The 24670-nt window shown below is 36.5% G+C and overlaps 1 protein-coding gene across 12 annotated transcripts in view; it reads right to left on the bottom strand.

Annotated features, from left to right (window-relative positions):
• Window positions 1-24670, bottom strand: part of PPFIA2 (PTPRF interacting protein alpha 2) — a gene marked incomplete at both ends in the record, with an annotated part of 479299 nt that overhangs the window by 136834 nt on the left and 317795 nt on the right. For all 12 annotated transcript variants that reach the window (XM_080810779.1, XM_080810781.1, XM_080810773.1 and 9 more), the window contains one exon: window positions 9686-9802. In XM_080810779.1, coding sequence (XP_080666905.1) covers window positions 9686-9802 — 117 coding nt within the window. The remainder of the gene's footprint in view (window positions 1-9685; window positions 9803-24670) is intronic.

The raw sequence follows: 24670 nt of genomic DNA, 5'->3' as shown, positions 1-24670 counted from the left end.
TTAAGGAATATTCTTCAGAACACTCATCCTGGCATATGCAATTTCCCTGCAGATAAAGGGGATTTCTGGTCATACAAGTTTAGGAAAAGCTGAATACTGCTCCTCTTGGAGCCTGACAATATTAAAAAATAAATCTAATGAATACTACAGTTAAGATGCTAGTTCAGAAAGTATAGCACAACATTTCCCAATATTCCTGTCCAAGGAATTCTCTTTCTGGGAGAGTGGATTCTGTAAAACACACATTAAATTCCTGGCAAACTAGTGCTTCATGAGAAATGATAAGATGGATAAACTCTACAAAAGTGAAAAATAAAAGTAGGTCAACTGCAGAGCATCTGAATAATAGACTTAAAATTTTTCCTGGATTGACTCAGCAGATCAGACAAAACAACAGAGAAGGAAATGCACTTGTTCTTCTCTACAACACTTTAAGGAAGCAAATCCTTGGTATAAAATACACACTCAAAGGGTGCCTGGGTGGCTCAGCGGGTTAAACCTCTGCCTTCAGCTCGGGTCATGATCCCAGGGTCCTGGGATCGAGCCCCGCATCGGGCTCTCTGCTCAGCAGGGAGCCTGCTTCCCCCTCTCTTTCTGCCTGCCTCTCTGCCTACTTGTGATCTCTGTCTGTCAAATAAATAAATAAAATCCTAAAAACAAAATAAACATTCAAATTATGCCAATAGGATGGAGATAAATGAACACATTTTCTGTCAAATTCTGTGAATCAGTCTTTTAAAGTCTGAAGATAACCTACTTCAGCAAAGGTGTGCTTTTTTCTTCTGCCCTCATGTCTGGGCTGATAATATGATACTGAATTTGCTCTCAAAGATAGACAAGTCAATTCCCCTTTCTCCTCCCATCTAGTTAAGGTCACAGTTAAAGCATAAAAACCCAGGCACTGCATTCAGAGAGATTTATTTTGAGTTTAATGAGCTCCCACACATTAGATTTCTATTTCTCATTTTTGCTATTGCATATAGAAGATCCCTGACTTTTGGTCCAAAGCTTTTTCTTCAACTAGCTCCTATAGAACTGAAATGGCACAACTTCATGTACATATGAATAAACCATGGGACATCCTAAACTTGGCTCTTCTGGGCCCTTTTGTAGCCAGTCATAGACTTCTAAGCCATTCCAGCCATATGTATCAAGGGCTATACTTGGACCTCTCTTTCCTGAGAGGTGCGCTAACCCCAAGATGGCAAATTCATAAATCCCATCCCTTTGCTTGGTTTCATTGCTTGAAAATTCAAATAAAGAATAAAAGAGAAGTATACACAGTTGCTATGAGGAATTAGATTACAATATATGGGATCAATGCACAGAGAAAATATTCTATTAGGGTTAATCAGATGTAAACAAATCCAAATGATAATTATCTTTGATACAGAAAAGAAACTGGGGCCTAATCGATAGTATATAAAATAAGCTACAGTTAACAAAGACTAAATTTCTGGAAGAACAGTTGCTGGCAGTAGTTGACATGTAGTGAGGAAGGCATATAAAAATAGCCAAAATGCAGTGAATACACTGAAGACATCGCCATGGATAACTACTTTCAACTAGAACTTAGCAGAGGACTCTGAAAGAATGGCATTTGTGCCAAATAATGTTTATTAGTATTTGTACTTTTTTAAAAAAAGATTTTATTTATTTATTTGAGAAAGAAAGAGAGAGTGAGAGAGAGCATGAGAAGGGAGAAGGTCAGAGGGAGCAGCAAACTCCCCACGGAGCTGGGAGCCCAATGTAGGACTCGATCCTGGAACTCTGGAACCATGACCCGAGATGAAGGCAGTCGCTTAACCAACTGAGCCAACCAGGCACTGTATTAGTATATTTAAATAGAAATATGGTATATTCATAAGCTAAACACTTAAATGTGCAGCTATCAGCTTTGTGTGAGATTATGCAGTATCTTCATATTATGGCATTTCATAATAGGCCATAATAGCATGATGAAATAAAATCCTTTTGTCATCACTGAGGATCATATTGCTCATATATTAATTTTTCCTAAGTGCCTATTTTTGTCATTAGTGGCTCATCTTAAATACAGCATTATAGTGCTAGAAATCCACAAAACCCTTAATTTTGGTAAAGGCCCATGCCGTATTTCATTTCTTATAACACTTCAGCTCAATGTCCTTCATGATCAAAGTTCTATGGAGCAAACTCTATATACTTAGTTCCTAGATTTTCTGATCTGAGGATTATTCTTGCCACTGATTTTTCATTTTGTTTTGTGAATTTTTTGGCCATAATTTTTCTGCTTATCAGAACAAAGGAACTAAAAGAATGTGAATAAAAATCCATCTGATTTTGTATTTATTCAGCTTTTACATTTACATATTATTGTTGCTTAAGTTGTTATGTTACATTTTAACTTCAGAACAGTCATGAATTAATGTCAGATTCTAAGAGAACAGAATAACAAGAACAACAATTCTGAAAAGTGAACAAGCAGCTTGGTTCATTCAGAGCACCTAGGTTCAAAGTGAGAATAACAAGCAAAGGAAACTTGAGAGGGGAGCAGAGAGCCACCACCCTAGAAAGGGCCTCACATCGTAAAATGTGCCTCACACTTTGTAATGTCACTGACAAATCAGCCACCTCCTTCACCCTTAGCTCTGTGAAGAACTAAAGTAATGTATCAGTCACTGAGGAATAAGAACTGTCAAAGGTATTGCACATGGTAAAATCAACTATTGCTTGTGCGACTTCTATTTTAGTTTTACACATACATGCAAACAGACATAATAATTCAGAGTAAAGGTTGAAATTAAATTGTATTTCTTTTTCTTTTTTTTAAAAGATTTTATTTATTTATTTGACAGAGAGATTGAGATCACAAGTAGGCAGAGAGGCAGGCGGTGGGGAGCGGGGAAGCAGGGTCCCTGCTGAGCAGAGAGCCCTATGGGGAAGTTCGATCCCAGGACCCTGGGATCATGACCTGAGCCGAAGGCAGAGGCTTAACCCACTGAGCCACCCAGGTGCCCCAAAACTGTATTTCTCATAGTCATTAGCAGACAGGTAGGTCTCTAGGATCTGGGGGGTGGAGCAGGGCTAAACAACAAAGAGAGGTCCATATACCATAAATGTAAATATTTAATGATTATAAATCAAGTCAGCAAACTGTCAAGAAAAATATAACCTATTATTTCCCTTGAAAGGATACCTTCACATTGACTTTTAGATCAAATTCTAAACAATAATTCTCAGTCTCCTTGAAGTTGTATGGCAGGACTTAGCTAGCTATGGCCCCTGGGCTGTAGTCTGCTCACCTTCTCTTCCTAGTCTCAGCTCCTTCCAGAGTACTGGACTGGTTTTGCCTGAATAGATACCTCAGCCAGCACTTTCATTTTGTGGAACCCTATCAAACAGGTGCCCCTTGGCCACTCCCTCAGTCTAGGAATGGGCACACTAGAGTTCAGGCAGATACAGACAGTGCTCCTGGGAAGAAGTCAATAAAGGCCTGGAGGCAGGTAAAGGTCTGTCTGGTCAGAGAGTCTGGGCTTCCAGGTACCTGGTATGTGGTCAGGAAGGGGTGGTGGTGTGGCTCACAGGTGTGCAATTTCCCCTGGTCTCCTGAACTTCTCATCTGGTAGAGGGGCAAGAGGGCCACAGCAAGGCCCACTAAATCATGGACCTCTCTTGCCCAGGTTTAAGAGCCATACTTGTAGTGACCAAAAATTTGGATTGCCATTGCCTTGGAGGATCTGTTCAGAGTAAAATAAATAAATAAATAAATAATGATAATAACAACTTGAAGAAGTTGTGGGAAAAATTAAAAAAAAATTAAAAGCACACAGCTCTATGGTCCATATATACAATGGAGTACTATGCCTCCATCAGAAAGGATGAATACCCAACTTTTGTATCAACATGGATGGGACTAGAGGAGATTACGCTGAATGAAGTAAGTCAAGCAGAGAGAGTCAATTATCATATGGTCTCACTTACTTGTGGAGCATAAGGAATAACACGGAGGACATTGGGAGATGGAAGGAAAAGTGAGTTGGGGAAAATCGGAGCAGGAGACAAACCATGAGAGACTGTGGACTCTGAGAAACAAACAGGGTTTTGGAGCGGAGACGGGTGGGGGGGTTGGGTGAGCCTGGTGGTGGGTATTAAGGAGGGCACATATTGCATGGAGCACTGGGCGTGGTGCATAAACAATGAATTTTGGAACACTGAAAAAAATTAAATAAAATTTTAAGAAAAGGGGTTTAGATAAAAAAAAATCAACTCTAAAAAACAAGGGAATATATATATATATATATATATATATATATATATATATAAAATAAAAGAAGAAAAGATCAGAAAAACTAAGATTGGGTTAGAATGAATTTTTGTAAAAACTCAACAGTAACACATACAGAAGTCATCCAGGTATGTGAGAAGGAATGTCAGAGCATAATATTGTCTGGAGGTGAGAAGACCAGGGTTGTGGTCCTGCTCTGGACAAAGAAGTCCTTTAATCATTCTAAGTAAGTCTCAATTTCATTACTGGTAAAATTAAGAAAAGGAACATCTCTATCAACTTCAGAAGTCTGGTGTGTGAAAAAGTGCAAGTGATTTTTTAAAAAGATATCTAATCAAGATGCTCCCACATTAACATACTTCTATATCTTCCCATTGCTTTGAGAATAAAATTAAACCCCTGACCACGTCCTACAAAAACTTACATGATCTGACCCTGTTCACTGCTCCATCCTATCTCCTGCTGTTCTCTCCCTGGACCACTAGGCTTCAATGACCCTGTCATCCTTCCTTCCCAAGAATATGCCAGAGAAGCTCTTTCCCACCATTGATGCATTTGCACTTAGTGTTTCCTTTGCCTTAAAAACCCTTAAGTTTTTCCATGTGGTTGAATCTGTGTCCTCTTTCAGGTTTCAGTTCAATCCCCACCTGCTAAAAAAGTTCTTCCTCGCCATGTCTATGTAACATACTTCACACCAGCCCCTTGGTCACATTCACTCCCTCTCATTTGTTTATTGCCTGGGCCCCCATCTGCCTTGTTCATTACTATGTCCCAACCACCCAGACCAGTACCTATATCCTAACACCTTCAATAATGTTGCCAATAAATATTTATTGAAAAATGCACAACCATGAAAACATAGTATTAATCACTATTATAACCATACTATTTATGGCTTATAATTAAGTTTTGTTTTTCACAGTCAGTGTCTCTACTCTTTACAACAAAGCTGTAAGTTGGGTATTGACTATTTACCAGTAACTGATGCTCTGGGAGGTTAACGTGCAAGTTCACCCAGCTAGTAACTGGCAGAGATGGAATTTGAATCCAGGTGCTGACATCAAACAAATCACTATTCCATGCTGCCTCTCTGACATCTCCTATCACAATTAATTTATCTCTCCTTTAAACTCTAATATCATTTTTGACACTACTTATTTATCGTGTTTTGCAATATTAATTGGGGCATGCTGATTTTTCACTCTAGTTTCTCAGCAAATTTATTACAGAGGTGATGTCTTCTGACTCTCCACCAGTGTCTAACATCCCACTTATCCACATCACTTAGCAAGTATTTGCAGCTGCAAAAAATAATTGGAAGTACAGAATATATGAGTCAGGAGCATTATTATCTCCTTTACAAGAGCAGTGTATTTATGCAAAAATTTCACAAATTAATTCTCCTCTAGAAATTAACAAGAAGAAAGTTATTGAGCCCAGTTCTGAACTTTCAGTGGGGTAAAATTTAGTGTCCTGAAAAATTTTATTATCCTCTGAGTATTTACGTTCCTCTAGAACAAATGATGAAATTTATGTCCCACAGAAACATTTAAACTAGTTTCAGTTAAACTTATTTTTTCTTTTAATTTTTTAAGTGTTGATAACAATTACACAGCTTTTCTATGAGTAATAAGGTCTGTTTCAGAGTGTGCTTTTTTGAGACTATTTTTATCAACTATTTTGTCAACGGGATTCTCAAGCCACTGAGATAAAACATCTGTTGGCTAATAACACACCCTGACTATGTAATTTAAGTAACTTTACTACCCTAAGCAAAGGGTAAACAGTATCTCACAATAGTTTTCTGTATATCTCCCCAACCACCACTTTGCAATTTATGCATTAATACCACAGTCATCCTTCACTGATAATCTTCATTGCACAGACACTCTCCAAAATAATATTTCCTTTTTTTGCTTGATTATCCTTTTAAAACAATTCTCAATAAAAAATTAAGTGGTAAGATTTAAATTACAATCCCATAACACTTGTTATTCAATGATATTGAAATACTTTAAATAATCAAGCAACAGAGAATAATTTTAAAAAGTAAAGATGCTTTGGGGCGCCTGGGTGGCTCAGTTGGTTAAGCAACTGCCTTCAGCTCAGGTCATGATCCTGGAGTCCTGGGATCGAGTCCCACATCGGGCTGCCTGCTCAGCAGGGAGTCTGCTTCTCCCTCTGACCTTCTCCCCTCTCATGCTCTCTCTCTCACTCTCATTCTCTCTCAAAAAATAAATAAAATCTTAAAAAAAAAAAGTAAAGATGCTTTATAATGTTTATGTGTGTAAGTTAGGAGTATTTATATAAGGATGATAAATATAATGATAAGGATATTATTTCGTATTTTATCCATAAATGTCAGCAGTTAGAATATGGAGGGGATCTAACATACAGCAAGGTGACTATTATCAGCAGTATTGTATTATATACTTGGAAGTTGCTGAGACTGAATCTAAAATGTTCTTAGTATATGTACCCGCAGACACACAAAAGGTAATTAGGTGAGATATGAATGTGTTAATTAACTTTATTGTGGTAATTTCTTCACAATATAAACATATGCTAAATCACCATGTGGTATACCTTAAATTTACACAATGTTATGCGTCAATTATATCTCAATAAAACTGGAAACAAAGAAATGGCAGGCAAACAAACATGATATGAATGAGTGAATGAATAAATAAATACATGAAAATAAAACTGATGGTAACCAGAGGTAAGAGGATTGGGAAGTGTATTAAATATATGATGAAGATTAAGAGGCATAATCTTTCAGTTATAAAATGAATAAGATGTGGAGATGTGATACACAACATAGGGAATATAGTAAATAATACTGTAAAAATTTTGTATGGAGACTGATGGTCACTATACTTATCATCATGGTGACCAATTTAAAAGGTATATAAATATCATCAGATCACTGTGTTATACACCTGAAACTGAAATAATATTGTGTATCAATTATACCTCAATAAATAAAAAACAAAAACCTCTCAAATTTTCAAGATACTTTCTTGAAGGACATCTCAGGAGTAATATAAATTGAAACAAGTCACTTATTTTAAATTAGAAAAAAATACATACATGATGATATATATTTTAGGTCTAAATTGGAGGAGAGGGGCATGCTATTTTTAATAATACCAGTGTGTCATTACTTTAAAGCACTTGGAAATCACTCTTCTTATATTTCTGGGAAATTGGGGAAAAAAGAATACCAATAACTACAATGTTTAAAAACCTTTAGTTACATCCATAAGGAAGAGTAAGTTAGCAATGGCACAGAATCTCTCTTCTACACTGGCTGAAATGCCTTCTCCAAGAACCAAAAGGCAAAGAAAGTTAGAGACAAGTACTTTATATCACTAACTACTTTATATCACTAACTACTCAGAGCTCAGTATATGTGCAGTCCAATAGAAACAAACATCTATTATACATAGGTCCTCATCCAGATACTAGAACCAGTTTCTTTTCTTTTCTTTTTTTTTTTAAGATTTTATTTATTTATTTGACAGAGAGAGATCACAACTAGGCAGAGAAGCAGGCAGAGAGAGAGAGAGAGAGAGGGAAGCAGGCTCCCTGCTGAGCAGAGAGCCGGATGCAGGACTCGATCCTAGGACCCTGAGATCATGATCTGAGCCGAAGGCAGCGGCTTAACCCACTGACCACCCAGGTGCCCCTAGAACCAGTTTCTTAAAGTTAATCTGACATGAATTGTCTTACATTCTAATGCCTAGATATTTGGGGGTTATATGTTAAAATAAACAACATTTGGGAAAAAAAAATGTGTGTGAGTACTCTCCTCTTTCCTGAAAGTACCAGATGAACGCTTTAAATATCAAATGCTTTGTTAGGGAATAGACAAGATCTCAAGTTCTTTCTGCCTTTCAAAGAAATATTTCTTTAATTCTTGTCTGGATTAGCATAAATACATCATTGTTAAACACACACACACACACACACACACACACACACACACAGTATTTTGTAGACTTCTAAGAAAAAGGCTTTATGACCACAAAGTCCACTTTTATACCTAAATAAGTAGAGAAAAGGTATAGCACTGTATTACTGATGACATAATTAAAATGAAACAGTAATAGAAAATTACAAGTTAGTTTCCTAAAATAAGTTTTGAGTGCAAACAGCTTATTCTAAAGAGCTCGGCGATTTGTTTACTGAAATGATAATCAGTTTACTTATCTGAAGGGACAAGAAATAATTTCATTCAAATTTGAAATACAGCTCATGAAACCTAGCTGTCAGACCATAGTTTATTTTTAATACTCAGCTTAAGAGTTCTATAAAATACATGGATAAAGGCTAAAATAGTGAAGTCTTAAATTAAGAGCTCTTTGACTCTCAGCCACCAGAACTGATGAGTGTCAGGAAATTAGTCTTGGTGACTTGGCCCCCTTTGCTTTCACACTTGAAGGAGGAAACATGAGAAGCCCCTCCATTCGTCTCAACTGGATAAGTAAGGAAGTGTTCAGTTTATTTTCAGCTAAGAAGTCTGGTGCTTTTGTTTCATGGTCCAGTCCCTTGCTTCTTGATCTCTGTTCTGAAACCTCTTGACATTGACAATGACACTAATTTCGCTACCTAATTCATGCAGTCCTGATGTTTAAAGAGTTCAACCATCTGAAGATGTAGCTGGTAATGGCAAATATCCCTGCAGATTATCTAAGCCTCAGGCACAGGATATGCAAAGTCTACATCATCTTTATCTGATTCCAGACCTACCAGCAACTGACCTTCCTTTTGTGCTGGAAACAAATGGGTTAGCCCAGAAAAGGGCCAAACAGACTGATAGTGTTCTTACCCTGGGTAGAACCCCCAACCAAAGGAAAATCTTTCCCTTTTGAAAAACAGTAAAAGTCCCAAGAGTTCAAGTATCTTTTTATAAAATTTCTCATTAACAGGAATACTATTAGGACCTTCCTAGACACATGGAAAATGCCCAAATAGGAGATTACTAAAAAGTTTTTGCAGTGATACACCACAGATGAGTTGCCAATTGTACATAATACCATTTATAAATCAAAAGTATTGTTATTATACTTAGAATTCCTGGATATATATTAAAGATATACCTATCTGTGCAAATATATTTATTCAATTATACATATGTTCAACTAGATATATAATTGAATTATTTCAGAGAATCATGTTAAGTATCAAGCAAGTATTGAGAAATTCAATATATATTTATATATTTACACACATGTGTATTATTTTTAAGAAAACCAAATTAAAAGCAATAAATGAAAAGTCATCATGAACTTTTGACCAACAAATCAAAACATAATAAAGAATGTTTGTCACATGGACTTCATATTTCATATTTTTGTCAAATGACATAGCAAGTAAATATTTCTAGGTAGGATCATGTCATCTGTGTCATACCTTTTCATGGACTTTCTGACCAGGTTCCATCCCTTCAAGATGTTCTGATTCTGTGGACCCCTCACTTGATGCCATTTTTCTTTGTATATGAACATTTTGTTCACGCAAGGCAACAATCTGCAAAATAAAAGCACTATGCCTTAAAAATCTAAAATAGAGCATAAAGTATAGAAAAATTGAATTTATTCAAATGTGGCTAAGAACTAATGAATACATGCAAATAATCAGAAAACAAACATTAAATTTTATTCATATTATTACTTAAAATATTTTTAACATTTAGGTTAGCATTTTGAATAATAATTACATGAATATGAAATTCACTGAAGAAAATATTTTCTAGTTGAAAAATGTATCTATATAGTCGGAAATGTGTCTAAATTAATGCCATGATCCATGTGGTATTAAGTCAGAAATTACTTTTTAAAATTAATTTATGAAATGTGATAAAATTTATATCAGTCTATATTTTTAAAGTATTTAAAGAAAGAGAAATGAAAACATTGCAGGCTGAAGGCCAGTTACAAGCACATTCATTCACTCTAAGAGGTAGCGTATCTGTAATTTTAAAATAAGCAAATACACAAACCGGACTTAATTTTGTGCCACTATCATGAGTACTTAGAATTAAATGCATCTCATTATCCTTGTTCTAATGGCCATTATCTTAGTGCTGCTAGTTCAACTATAGTTAATTTGTAGAAGACTTCTCAAAAAGCAATTCATCAGCTCCACTTTACAGACATAGTATTTTCAACTAAGAAAGACTCTCAGATAGTTACAGTTTAAGTGATCTTAGTAATAAGAGGAAAAAATAGCATTCTAACATTTTAAAATGATGTTTTAAAATACGGTGTTATATATACATATTTTTGAAGGTATTTTACATTAATACCATAACATTAATTTCTTGGCAAATCCTATTATATAAATGATGAGGGAATAGAAGGCTAGCTAAGGACAAAGCAGAAGCTGGCACTCTACACACCCACCCCCCACCCCTGCCTTGACATGTGTGGTATTCCTCAGGCATTCCAGGCTGCCCTACAGGAAAAGCAAATAGTTAACTTATAGAGACCACAATCCTGCAAGACCTAAGTCTCCCTTCATTTACAAATGTCCTAGTGATTTACAAGGAAGAGGCTTTCTTATCAATAACCTAACTTCCCAAGATCCATAAATCAGTCCTGAAGCCCTAACATCATCTTCCCCTCCATAAAACTGAGGGAGACTGAGGCAGAAGGAAATGTAAATAAAGTTAAATTTTTTCCAAACCTAAAGCCCATTGATAAGGACCTGCGATAGCAGGAGTGTGACATTCCTCCAGGAAGCTCTCAACAGTCTTACTGTTAATACCTTCTAAAAGAAAAAACAACCTTAACTTGACAAATAGTAAAACCTCCAGTATCCCGTGTGTCTTCTTTCAAACGTTCCCTTTTCCTTACCTCCCCCAACCCCGTAGTATATAATCAGCTACTCCTCACAACCCCAGCGTAGCAGCTCTTTATGCCCATGGGTCCTGTCCCCATGCTTTAATAAACCACCATTTTGCACCAAAGACATCTCAGGAATTCTTTCTTGGTCATAGGCTCTGGCCCTCACCCCACTGAACCTCACTTATATTCTAAAACTTCATCATTAACAATTCAGATATTGAGTTAATATTGGTTCTTGGGGAAATCAATGCCTATAGTATTTAATACACAATAAATAGTCAATCACACATGAGACCAGTACGTCACATAGACCAGTAATTGCCAAATAAATGTAAAAGGTCAAGAAGTTGTCCTGTGGCCGTCCCCATCCCTGCCACTACTTCAAAGCCCAGATGCACAATGCTGTGTTCATGAGATCAGGTATCTGGTATATGACCTCCAGCATTAACATATGCATATCATTTTGTAAGGGCCTATCACCAAATAATGAAGAACAACTCTTTAAGTGCTCTTCTTGAATTGCAGTCAGCAAACAACAGGTTCTCTTGCTCCCATTTTTGGCCACCTACAAGCTATCATCCACAAAGCAGCCAGATTCACCTTTAAAACTTCAGTTACATTGTGTCACTCTTTGCATTCCAAAGAACCTCAATGTTTTCCCAAATTATTTAGCTTAAGTTAAAACTTCTTAACAAAGTCTAGAATACCCCATATCATCCCTTTCAATCACAACAGCTTCCTTTCTGTCTCTCAAATACACCAGGCTCTTTCTCACCCGGATTTAGGAACTTAATCTTCCTGCCTGAAACATTCTATTCCAGCTCAGACCACAAGTAACACAATCCCAGCTTTCAAAATTCAGCTGAAATACCATTCCTCAGAGAAAACGTACCTTGCTATCAACCATTCGCTATAGTTTCCCTGCTTATTATTGTGTGTATTTCACTGATTAAATTGCAATATTTTTTTCCTTTATTTGCTTAATCACTTTACTTGTTTATTTAGCTATCAGAAGTCCTAATAATACCTCAGGGGAAAACAATTTTCAAAGGAAGACCTTACGGAAAACAACATTTTCATATGAAGCAGCACATTATATTATTATGTGCAAGGTTTAGTTTATTCAATAAAAATGTGTTGATTTAAATAATGAATGGATAGGGATAAACAAAGAATAAAACCTAATTCATTCAGAAGTAACAAAAAATAATGATTTAGAGTGTGTGGGAGCCTTCGGAGACATTTCTCTGATGATAGAACAGAAATGGATTATACTAACGGAACAATAAGAATAAAATAGTCCCCTGATATATCATTTTTATATTAATTCTTAAGATCTTGTCTCTTGAATAAAAGAATAATATTATATTATCATCATTACATAATGAAATTTTATGACAAATTTTTTAAAAATTCAAGCATTGTATGCTGACATTCCACTAACATCCATGGCTTAACAAATATGTTGACAAAGGTAATAATAAATTTTTAAAAAAATTCTATGCATTTTCTTCCATTATTTAATCTACTTAGATATGAAGAGAGAGCTTTTTTTTTTTTTTTAAGATTTCACTTATTTATTTGACAGAGACACAACAAGAGAGGGAACACAAGCAGGGGGAGTGGGAGAGGCAGGCCTCTTGCTGAGCAGAGAGCTCCATGTGGGGCTCGATCCCAGGACCCTGGGATCATGACCTGAACGGAAGACAGATGCTTAACAACTGAGCCACCCAGGCGCCCCGAAGAGAGACCTTTTTAAAAAAAAACACATTTAAAAACCAAATTTTACTCTGTTTTCAGAATAAGTTCTATTGGCTTAGTAATTCAGATAAATTTTAAACATGGCTTTGTGCCTAAAATAAAGCAGGCCCTCTATAAAGTTTACTGAATAACTCAGTGAATTAATACCCTAAATAATAATAATAAAAGTCAAAATGCCAAATTCATATGGAAAACACTATATGCAAATTTAACTGTGCATCTATTAAAAAAATGACAAACATCAAGTGTTTTACAAAGTATACACATGACAGTTCTAAGAATAACATAACTTTCAACAACCAACATACAAATTCTACTTTTTTTGGTTGTTTTTAACTAAGCCCACAAATTAGGTTTTTGAAGTAGGAGAAAAGATGTAGAATCCTCTATATTCTTTAATGATTTAAATGATTTTATTCTATTTTTTGCCCAATAACAAATTATCCTGAGGAGTTCTGAAAGCAAAGCTTCAGCATCTGATTTAATTGTAGGTGTTAATAATCTTGATTCTTTCTTTCAGGAGGGAAAAAGGTAGAGGTTCTCTCCTGTGAATGCAATGTTGGGGGTTGGGCCTCCTTAATGTTCAAAGGGCAGAGAAGTTCACCTACAAATCACAGGGCCTCCAGGTAGCAGAGGTCTCTAAGAAATTCTCGCAGCTGGCTTAAGAAGCAAATGCAATGGGGCGCCTGGGTGGCTCAGTGGGTTAAAGCCTCTGCCTTCTGCTCAGGTCATGATCCCAGGATCCTGGGCTGGGATTGAGCCCCGCATCGGGCTCTCTGCTCAGCGGGGAGACTGCTTCCTCCTCTCTCTCTGCCTGCCTCTCTGCCTACTTGTGATCTCTGTCTGTCAAATAAATAAATAAAATCTTTAAAAAAAAAAAAAAAAGAAACAGCAGCAAATGCAGGAGAGGGCATGAGAACTAGCTTGTAAACACACACAGAACGAAAGGAAGCTGATGGCCCCAAAACATTCTTTGGGCTCTCACAGACAGGGAGTGCTGTCAAAGGGAGGGGAGGGTGACTTGTCTAGGATACCAAAGTAGTCCTAGATCCCTCATTACTAAACAGCATGAACTACTACAAATGAGACAGCATGGCAGGTAGGAGGAATCACTTCTGGGTAGACTCAGTTACATAACTGCCAGAAAGTACTGGAAACTCACCACGTGCCAAGCACTGTGCGAAATTATTTTAATCTACAAAATAGGTTTTATGATCCACACTTAACAAGTGATTAAACTGAGATAAACAGAGTGCAATAAGAACTAAGCAGGAATCAAGTGAAAATTAACTCCTTATCTTGATACCTTCTACTTTCTGTCAAATTGCCTCACATGGCTTAAGTCAGGGGAAGTTCATAGTGGGTGAGGATGGGGAAAAAGCATTTCCCTTCCAAGTACTTCTACCTTCCCATCCGGGAAACCTTTGTGTATCATTAAGGTATGGACCCCTCCCTGGAGAGATTCACATCCAGGCATAGCTGTGTCTACACTTCCAGGTTATCAATCCACTGAAGGCCCGTGGAACTCTGCTCAAGGGAACTGCCCACAGTCATTTTAACTGATCCACCATGATCTGTCAACTGTTTGTTGACATGTTTTTAAATGCCCAGCATCCCTTCAATATTACTTTTGTTAACAATATCCTATACTTCCTTCCCTACTCTAAACCTAGAGACTGTCAGTCAGGGGGCCAGAGTTTAGGGCAAATGTGTGCGCACATGATCCAAGCCAGGGAAACTGGAATACTCCTTGAGATGTTTCTGGCAGAGCTATGGGGGAAGATTTGTTTTCTACAGGCTTAAGCTGGTAGGATACAATCAGGTGGCTGTTTACCATCAGTTCTAGCTCACGGAGAAAAGCACATGAAAAAGATAGAGCCCTGATGAATCAGATCTGCTCCTAATTCTAGCCATTCTTAAATCACCTCTACCCTTGGCATTTCACTAATATGAGCCCCAAACTACTTCTTCTTCTTCTTCTTCTTCTTCTTCTTCTTCTTCTTCTTCTTCTTCTTCTTCTTCTTCTTCTTCTTCTTCTTCTTCTTCTTTTTGGCTCAAATTTGCTTTTCTGTCACTTATAACTAAAAGTGTCCTTGAAAATATAACAAGGGGCATGGAAGGCAACATGGAATTTCCACGTGGAGATTTTGAAGAATGACTAAGCATTTATCAGTTGGAGACAATGGGGAGCGGGAAGAAAACTATTCAGGAAGATAGAAGAACATGAGCTCTTTGTGTTCCTAGAACTATGGGTTATTTAATATTCCTGTGGTGAACACTATCTGGATGAAGATAAAAGAAAGACAGGAGACTAAAGAAACTGAAGTACCTCAACGAAAACTCTGCCATCTGTGTTCTTCTTGCTCTGGCTTATTGCTTCACCTCCACTCTTATTTTGTTTCCTGATTGCTCATCTAGCTTCTGAGAGCCGGACCCATCGTGTCTAGGCATTTCTAAACCCATGATATTTCCAAGCCAGTCCTCCAAGTTTTGTTCTTGCCTTTGCCTCTGTCAAATTGTTTTTGGCACCTGGATGGGGGCTGGTCACCAGAAGGACCAAGCCATGATTATAAGCTTAGAATGTTCAACTCTACCCCCTGATTCTCCAGAAAGGGGAGAGGGCTTGGAGTTAATGATTGATCAAGCCTATGTGATGAAACTTCCATAAAGATCCTAAAGTATGGGGGTCAGGGAGCTTCCAGGTTGGTGAACATAACATATCCATGTGCTGGGAGAGTGACACACCCCAACTCCATAGGGACAGAAACTCCTGGGCTTGGGACCCTCTCAGACCTTGCCTATGTTTCTCTTCATCTGGATGTTCATCTGTATCCTTTTTAAAAAAAAAATGGTAAATGTAACTGTTTTCCTGAGTTCTTTGAGTTGCTCTAGCAAATTAATAGAATCCAAAGAGGGGATTATGGGAATCTCTGATTTATAGTGAATCAGTCAGGAACACAGATGACAACTTTTATTTACAACTGACATCTGAGGTGGGTAGGGGGATGGAGTAACTGGGTGATGGGCATTAAGGAAGGCATGATCTAATGAGCACTGGGTGTTATATACAACTAATCAATCACTGAACATTACATCAAAAACTAATGTACATGCTGGCTAATTGAATTTAAATTAAAAAAGTAAAAACAAAAAATTGACATCTAAAGTGGAAGGGAGTAGTCATGTAGGACTGATCCTTTAACCTGTGGGATCTACCACTATCTCCAGGAAGTGTCAGAATTAAGCTAAATTGTAAGACACTTGAAAGTGTTTCAGTGAATGCTTGGTGGAAGAATGCTCCCTTCTCACTCAGGCACACACACATCCAGTGTCAGAAGTATTGTAAGTGTGGTAGTCATGTCAGAGTAAAATAACCACAGGAGGTAGACTGGGGTTTTCCTCTACACACCCTTCTTCCTTGACTGCTTCTGAAACACCTTTTAGGTCTTTGCTTACATGTCACCCATTCTGGGATGGAATCTGGGACCCTCCTCCTCCCAGGGATTTAAGTTACATAATTCCTTAGCATTCTCCAATAACTCATGTTATACAAATTATCACTATCACAATTAGCTGTTAGTTTTCTGATTGCCCATTTTGCCACCGAGTGCCTCAAAACCAGAACTACATCTGATTATTTATTCCCAGTTCTTAAGACACTGGTTAACAAGTAGGAGGCAATCTAGAAATACTTACAGATAGTTGCATGAAAACAGACTATATGAATGGAAAACCCGATAGGGAGTTGGAAAAATTGGATGGCAAAGTTCTCGAAAATTTATACGTGGAGAAGAAAATTAGTCATCTATGTGGAAGACTATGTAAGCTTGAAATCTTCCCAATGTTCACAAATGATTCAAGATTAATAAGGACCCCCGAGAATGGAAGAATTCACTGAGAAAATAAAGGAAGGATGAGAAGTACTGACCTAGTCTTGTAGGATATTCACAGCTCTAATGTAAGGAAACAGGACAGAAGGCATAGGCAACTATAAAGGAGGATAGGGATGGGATCATGGGAGGGCAGCTTAATGAAAGTTAACCAGAATTTTGTGTCTCATTGTGTCTTAAAATATTACAAAATATTGGGGCACCTGGGTGGCTCAGTTGGTTAAGCAACTGCCTTCGGCTCAGGTCAGGTCCTGGAGTCCCAGGATTGAGTCCCATATTGGGCTCCCAGCTCCATGGGGAGTTTGCTTCTCCCTCTGACCTTTCTGCTTTCATGCTCTCTCTCTCTCTGTCTCTCTCTCAAATAAATAAATAAAATCTTAAAAAAAAAATTACAAAATATTTACAGATGTATTGCAGCCTAGGTAATATAATTCAGGTATATTGAAGTACATGCTGTATTTATATGATTTAGATTTAGAATAGATTGACATTAGATGGAAAAATGGAATTCCACGGTTATCTAGAAATTTTTTTCAGCCAAACAGAATTCTTAACATAGAAAAAGAAAAGCAATGTAATTTAATTCAATTTTCACTTGGTTTTTCTCTTCTTTATTTTTTGAAAATATTAATCTATAGGACATTCTGAAGTTTGACAAGAAAGGCCAAAATAAGAAAAAGAAATTTAGAAATTAAGTTTCTAATTAAGAACTGCTAGCAATACTAATAGTTGTTATATATGTTACATATGTTGAATATCTATTATATGTCACAAATTGCAAAGCAATTTACAAGAATAATCTCTTTTAATCCTCCCAATAGCATAAACTGGGCACCATTTTAATTTTACAAAATAAGAACCTAGCACAGAGGGAATAAATAATATATTTAAGGTCACAGAAAAAAAGATGTAACAGAGACAGGTTTCTGATCCAGGTCTGATAACGTCAAAACTTGTTAAGTATTATGTTATAATGGCTTTTGAAAATTACTGAAGTGATTCATTGCATACATAATCCAAACATTTATCTAGGTCAAGACTACAGTTCTGTGGTCTGATAGCAAGGGCATTTACCTGTCCTGATGTGCCAAAACAATTGAGATACAGTTCGAAAAATATCTTTAATTATTCCCAGGAATAAAAATCATGCTGTTTACATTTTTATCATTTTTATTTAGAACTCTTTTGTGGCACAGGCATTTCAATTTACTTTGAAAACTGCCCAACTACTGTTTAAAATAAATCATGTCTACTCTTCATCCTAATTCTCCAGGGATTGTCATTCTGATATTTGTGAATTCATAGTTGCCTTTACCTACTTAACAACTTAACTTCCAGACACTGCCCATATCTAATTAACGAAGATTCTTTTCCTCTATTTTTACCCCAAACTCAATTAACAATTCCAAGAGTGAGACTTGCAGAAGTCTCACTGCGCTAACACATAATTTGCTTCTACACATATACTTATTCTAATTTAGCTGAATTCCACGCTTAGATTCCACTGATGTTGCAACATGAAAAAGCAAAGAAAAGTAACTAGTAGAACAGTAGAGATTTATGATTTATACTTAAATGACTCTCTAGCCTCAATAGTTTGGATTTGTGTTGTTACATGGATTTGTGTTTACTGGGAAACTATAAAGATTGAGATACTTATTCAAAGAGAATTAAGGACCTCAAGCCAATAGGTATGTCACTTTCCAGCGCTAGGTGTTGGCCACTGATCTGTAAGCACCACTGAAGCATATTAAAACCCGTGTAAAACAATGTCATAGAGTAATGCCGTTTGATCAGCTCCGATGTAACATTCATTTTCAATGTCTTTCAGTGAGCGACTGAAAACTTGTGAAACTGAGCAGATTCAATGAATGACTGAATTGTTTTGAGAAGAGAATCAGAGGTTTGCATTGTGAGATTTTGCCTTTTGTCCAGTTTAGAAAATAGTTATTTAATCAATGATTTAATGTATGAATCCACTTATCCTAATGAATGACCAAAAAGCTTGGAGGCAGAAAACGTAGAAACCATTCACTTGGTGGTAGTTTCGAAGTTTTACCACTATACTACCTCTATTCAGTTGACAAATATTTATTGAATAAGTGAGAACATGGTGTATACCTTTATTTTTAATCTGCTCCACTCTGGCTGACCAGCTTTCCCAATTCCCATTAGATGAATTTACTGGGTACTCAAATTTAAACGCACATCACCAGTAAGTTTCTGGTGATTCTTTGATGGAAAACACAGTAAATGAACAGGGCATGAATTTGGGCTATTTCCAAATTTTATATATGAACTAATTTTGCTTAAACCTAAAAAAACATAAGAATTCCTAGTATAGTTTTTAATGGTGAAAAAAATCCTTTAAACAATATTAGAGGGGCTCCTGGGTGGCTCAGTCAGTTGATTTTGGCTCAGGTCAAGATCCCAGGGTTGCAGGACTGAGCCCCTTATCCCACTTTGCGCTCAGCTCAGAGTCTGCATGAGATTCTCTCTTCCTTGCCGTTGCCCTTCCCCGCATTCACACACTCTCTCTTTCTAAAATAAATAAATAAAATCTTTAAAAAACCCAGTAACATTAACATTTTTATAGCCCATTTTTAAAACAATAACTGGCATGCAAAATTCTTATTGTTAGTTTTAAGTTTAAGACAATGGTTGCAATAACAATAGGATTTCGAATGTTTGCTAAGGTAGATTTGTTTTTTGCAAGGAATACTTATGGTATTCACTTTCAGTGTTAACTATAATATTCTATAATATTAATAGCTATGTTTATAATATAACTATTGATATTTAATTCTATTATAAATTACAATTCTCTGTGAAACTATCTCTATTTTATTCATCTAATTGGTATTTTAGTCGTTCTTTTTTTGATACTTGGTTACTCTTTATTTTAATTTATTTCCATTATTCAAATATTTCTCTAATATTTAAAATTACAATAAAGTCAAATGCTGGCATTTTCATTAGGGGCGTATAAATGACTACAGGAAATACACAACAACTTAAACTGGAGAGGATTAGTGGACATTGGTAAGGCATAGGACTGCTGTTGCAGCAGGTTACCAGCTAAGAGTGGCATTAAATGGAAGAACAGTAATAAAAGTGACCAAGGAAGCTGCTAATGTGATAAATTATAAGAATTAATCAAGAGAATAAAAGCAAAAACAAAGTCCTAAAGAGTTTTCCAAAAGTATCAATAATAGGAAAACACATTCTGAACAAATTATATTTATCACTGTAGGAAAGCAAGGTTCAGTTTAAAATATAAATAAGCAAAAAGAAAAAAATGAAGAGGGGAGAATAATATTCACTGAGGTAAACTGAGAAGTGTAACACCATGTATAAACAATTGCAATAATTCAGTACTGAGTGCTGAGAATGTTGGCAGTAGTTTAAAGTTTTGAATGTCATGAAAAAAAAATGTACTGCAATATCTAACACCCAGGAAGATGCCAGTTGCTAATAACTCCTCCTCTCCCTAAAGACAAAATCTTATTAAAAAAAAAAAAACAACAACAACAACAAAAACAAACCGTTAAATTAATTAAATAAGGAGGACATTAGACGGATGTGGCTCTAATGCCATGGCAGGCAATGTAAGCAAACCAAATTGTCACCCTTTAAAATGCCACAAAGTTAAGGAACCAAAATGTCAAGGACAGCCAATCACAAACAGCGCACTAGGCTTTATAAGAGCCAATCAATATCTTTTCTTTGCATTGGCTCTCTCTCTATATGGTCTGCTCTGCCACACCCCCAACCCCTGTCTTGTCAAGGAGGGCTTCTAACCATTTCCAGTTTGACCCTACTGTTTAATTTGAATGGATTTTTGTGTAAAGAAACTTTTAGAATTTTTAATATGCTTCAGTTTATCTTTTAACGTGTCTCACAATGAAAAAAAACCAAACAGGAGTTAGTAAAGGCATTGTTTATCATAAAGGACATGTTGGCATAGAACAAAGGTTTCCTTCAAGATACTTCCCACAATCACTTGGCCCCTTTTTCTACCTAAAGTCAGAAGCAAAAAAAACATGCTAATTTGACATGGCCTTCAGTGAGGGCAGGGGGACAACTGAATGCAGTAATTATCTCACACCCTCCAAGAAAAAAAAAAAAAAAAGCAAAAACGAAGAGACCAAGTCATGCTGAGAAGAGTCACAGCAGTGTAAAGGGGCCACTGGGTCCAGACATGATTAGTTTATAGAGTAGCCATTAAGTGCTGTGAATAAGAGTCTGTCTTTAAAAGTCTCAATAAATGTGTATTTTTTATGAAATGTGTTAAGAAATGAATGAAAGTTTCTATTTTATTTATACATACTGAGAAATATTAAAATGCTTTGAGCAAATATTGATTATTAAATTAATAAAGGTAAATCTACCTAATACTGATCATGTTTATGTCATCTGTTTATTCAAGAGTGAATCATATGCTGTCAGGAATTTTTGGATGTTTTAGAATGAAATTTCCACTTTAATAATCCAAACACACTGTATTTCCATCAACAAATATGTGAATCTTTTAAAATGTCCCATTACAATTAATGTCACTGATCTGAGTAGGATCCAGGCCCCCACCCTGCTTGGCTTCTGAGATCAGACAAGAAATTTAGCACAGTCAGGGATTTGAGGTGAATGGGGAATGAGGAGTTGTTGCTTGGTGAATATAAAGTGTCAGTAATGCAAGATGAATACATTCTACAGACTGCTTACAACATAGGTGTATAGGTGTCCTTAGTTAACTACACGGTATTATGCACTTTAACAGAGTTGAGAACACAAAATCTTACTAAGTATTCTTACCACAGAAACAAAAATAAAAACAAAATATACCACCAAAAGAACACAAGAACATTTTTGGAGATGATGGATAAGCTTAGTATCTTGATTGTGGTGATGGCATTAATGAGCATATACTTAAGTCCAGACTCATCAAAATATACGCACATTAAATAGGTACAGTTTTTGTATATCAATTATACCTCAATAACACTTAAAAAAGAGAGATGACCAATAAAGATATAAAAAATAATAAATAAAAGTAACCTTCTTGAAGATGGACTGTATTCCCTTTCAGCACCATTAGATTTGATCTCCTCAGCCAGGCATGGCTAACACTGTGAATACACACATTTTTGTTGTCCCTTCCACCTTTTTTCTCCCCCAATCAGTGCAAAAGTGACAAAATTATAGACTGTGTCCTGGAACAATTCTTTTTAACTCTGATATGGTAAGGCGGAAAGTCTTAAGGAAAAGAAAAGCATTTCAAAATGCTTAAAAAGCACTGGAGAAGGGGGAGGAGCAAGATGGAAGATAAGTAGGAGACCTGAATTTTGTCTGGTCCTAGGAATTCAGCTAGATAGTTATCAAACCATTCTGATCATCTACAAACTCAACAGGAGATCAAAGAAAAGAATAACAGCAATTCTATGAACCGAAAAGCAACCACTTTCCGAAGTGTATATTTTTCTAGGGTTGTTGTTCCCCTTTTAGCATTTTGTTTTCTCATTCATCTATTCTTCTCTGGACAAAATTACAAAATGGAAAAACTCAACTCAAAAAAAAAGAACAAGAAAAAGTACCAAATGCCAGGGACCTAACCAATACAGACATCAGTAAGATGTTGGAACTAGAGAACTAGAGTTCAGAATGACAATTATAAAGATACTAGCTGGGCTTGAAAAAAGCATAAAAGATACTAGAGAATCCCTTTCTGGAGAAATAAAAGAACTAAAATCCATCCAAGTCAAGATCAAAAAACTATTAATGAGATGCAATAAAAAATGGAGGCTCCAACTGCTAGGATAAATGAGGCAGAAGAGAGAATTAGTGATGGAGAACAATGAAGCTGAGAAAAAAAGAGATAAACAATTATTGGATCAATAGGGGAGAATTTGAGAGATAAGTGATACCATAAGATGAAACAATATTACAAAAGACTCCACCCCAATGCATTGTATACACCAACAAGGAGAAAGAAGAAAGATAAACTAAGGAGTTGATCCCATTTACAATTGCACCCAAACAATAAGATACCTAGGAACAAATCTCATCAAAGAGGCAAAGAATCTGTACTCAGAAAACTAGAGAATACTCATGAAAGAATCTGAGGACGACACAAAGAAATGGAAAAACATTTCATGCTCATGGGTTTTCCAACAAATATTGTGAAAATATCTATGCTAACTAGAGAAACCTACACATTTAATGCGACCCCCATCAAAATACCATCAACTTTTTTCAAAGAAATGGAGCAAATAATCCTAAAACTTGTATGGAACCAGAAAAAAACCCAAATAGCCAGAGGAATGCTGAAAAAGGAAACCAAAGATGGTGGCCTCATAATTCCAGACTTCAAGCTCTATTACAAAGCTGTAATCATCAAGGCAGTATGGTACTGGAGCCCAGAAAGGGCCTCTCAACTCTATGGTCAACTAATCTTCAAGAAAGCAGTAAAGAATGTCCAATGGAAAAAAGACAGCCTCTAAACAAATGGTGTTGGGAAAACTGGACAGCACATGTAGAAGAATGAAACTGGATCACTTTCTTACACCACACACAAAAACAGACTCAAAATGGACGAAAGACCTAAATGTGAGACAGGAATCCATCAAAATCCTTGAGGAGAACACAGGCAGCAACGTCTTTGATCTTAGCCACAGAAACTTCTTAGAAACATCACCAAAGGCAAGGGAAACAAGGGCAAAAATGAACGATTGAGACTTCAAGATAAAAAGCTTTTGCAAAGCAAAGTAAACAGTCAACAAAACCAAAAGGCAAAGGACAGAACGGGAGAAGATATTTGCAAATGACATATCAGATAACGGGCTAGTATCCAAAATCTGTAAGTTTGAACTTATCAAACTCAACACTAAAAGAAGAAATAATTCAATCAAGAAATGCGCAGAAGGCATGAACAGACATTTCTGCAAAGAAGACATCCAGGTGGCCAACAGACACATGAAAAAGTGTCACTCGACATCAGGAAAACACAAATCAAAACCACAGTGAGATACCACCTCACACCAGTCAGAATGGCTAAAATTAACAAGTCAGGAAACAACAGGTGTTGGCGAGGATGTGGAGAAAGGGGAACCCTCCTACACTTTTGGTGGGAATGCAAGCTGGTACATCCACTCTGGAAAACAGTATGGAAGTTCCTCAGGAGTTGAAAATAGAGCTACCCTATGACCCAGCAATGCACTACTGGGTATTTACCACAAAGATACAAATGTAGTGATCTGAAGGAGCATGTGCACTCGAATGTTTATAGCAGCAATGTCTTCAACAGCCAAACTATGAAAAGAGCCTAGATGTCCATCAGCACATGAATGGATAAAGAAGGTGTGGGATACACACACACACACACACACACACACACACACACACACACACACAGAGGAATATTATGCAGCCATGGAAAAATGAAATCTTACCATTTGCAACGACATGGATGGAACAAGAGTGTATTATGCTAAGCGAAATAAGTCAATCAGAGAAAGATCATTACCATATGATCTCACTTATATGAGGAATTTGTGAAACAAGACAGAGGCTCATAGGGAAGGGAGGGAAAAATGAAACAAGAGGAAGAGAGGGAGACAAACCATAGGAGACTCTTAATCTCAGGAAACAAACTGAGGGTTGCTGGAGTAGAGGGGTATGGAAGGGATAGGGTGACTGGATGATGGACATTGGGGACGTTATGTGCTATGGTGAGTGCTGTGAATTGTGGGAGACTGATGAATCACAGACCTGTACCCTTCAAACAAATAATACAATATATGTTAATTAAAAACAAATTAAAAATAAATAAATAATTAAAATTTTATAAAAAGAAAAGCACTGGAGAAAATACAGAAGGCAGAAACAATGTCCATTAGTCATTC

Source organism: Martes martes, assembly GCF_963455335.1.
Source record: "Martes martes genome assembly, chromosome: 8".
NCBI classification, from domain to species: domain Eukaryota; kingdom Metazoa; phylum Chordata; class Mammalia; order Carnivora; family Mustelidae; genus Martes; species Martes martes.
This window is presented reverse-complemented; position numbering and strand designations above follow the sequence as displayed.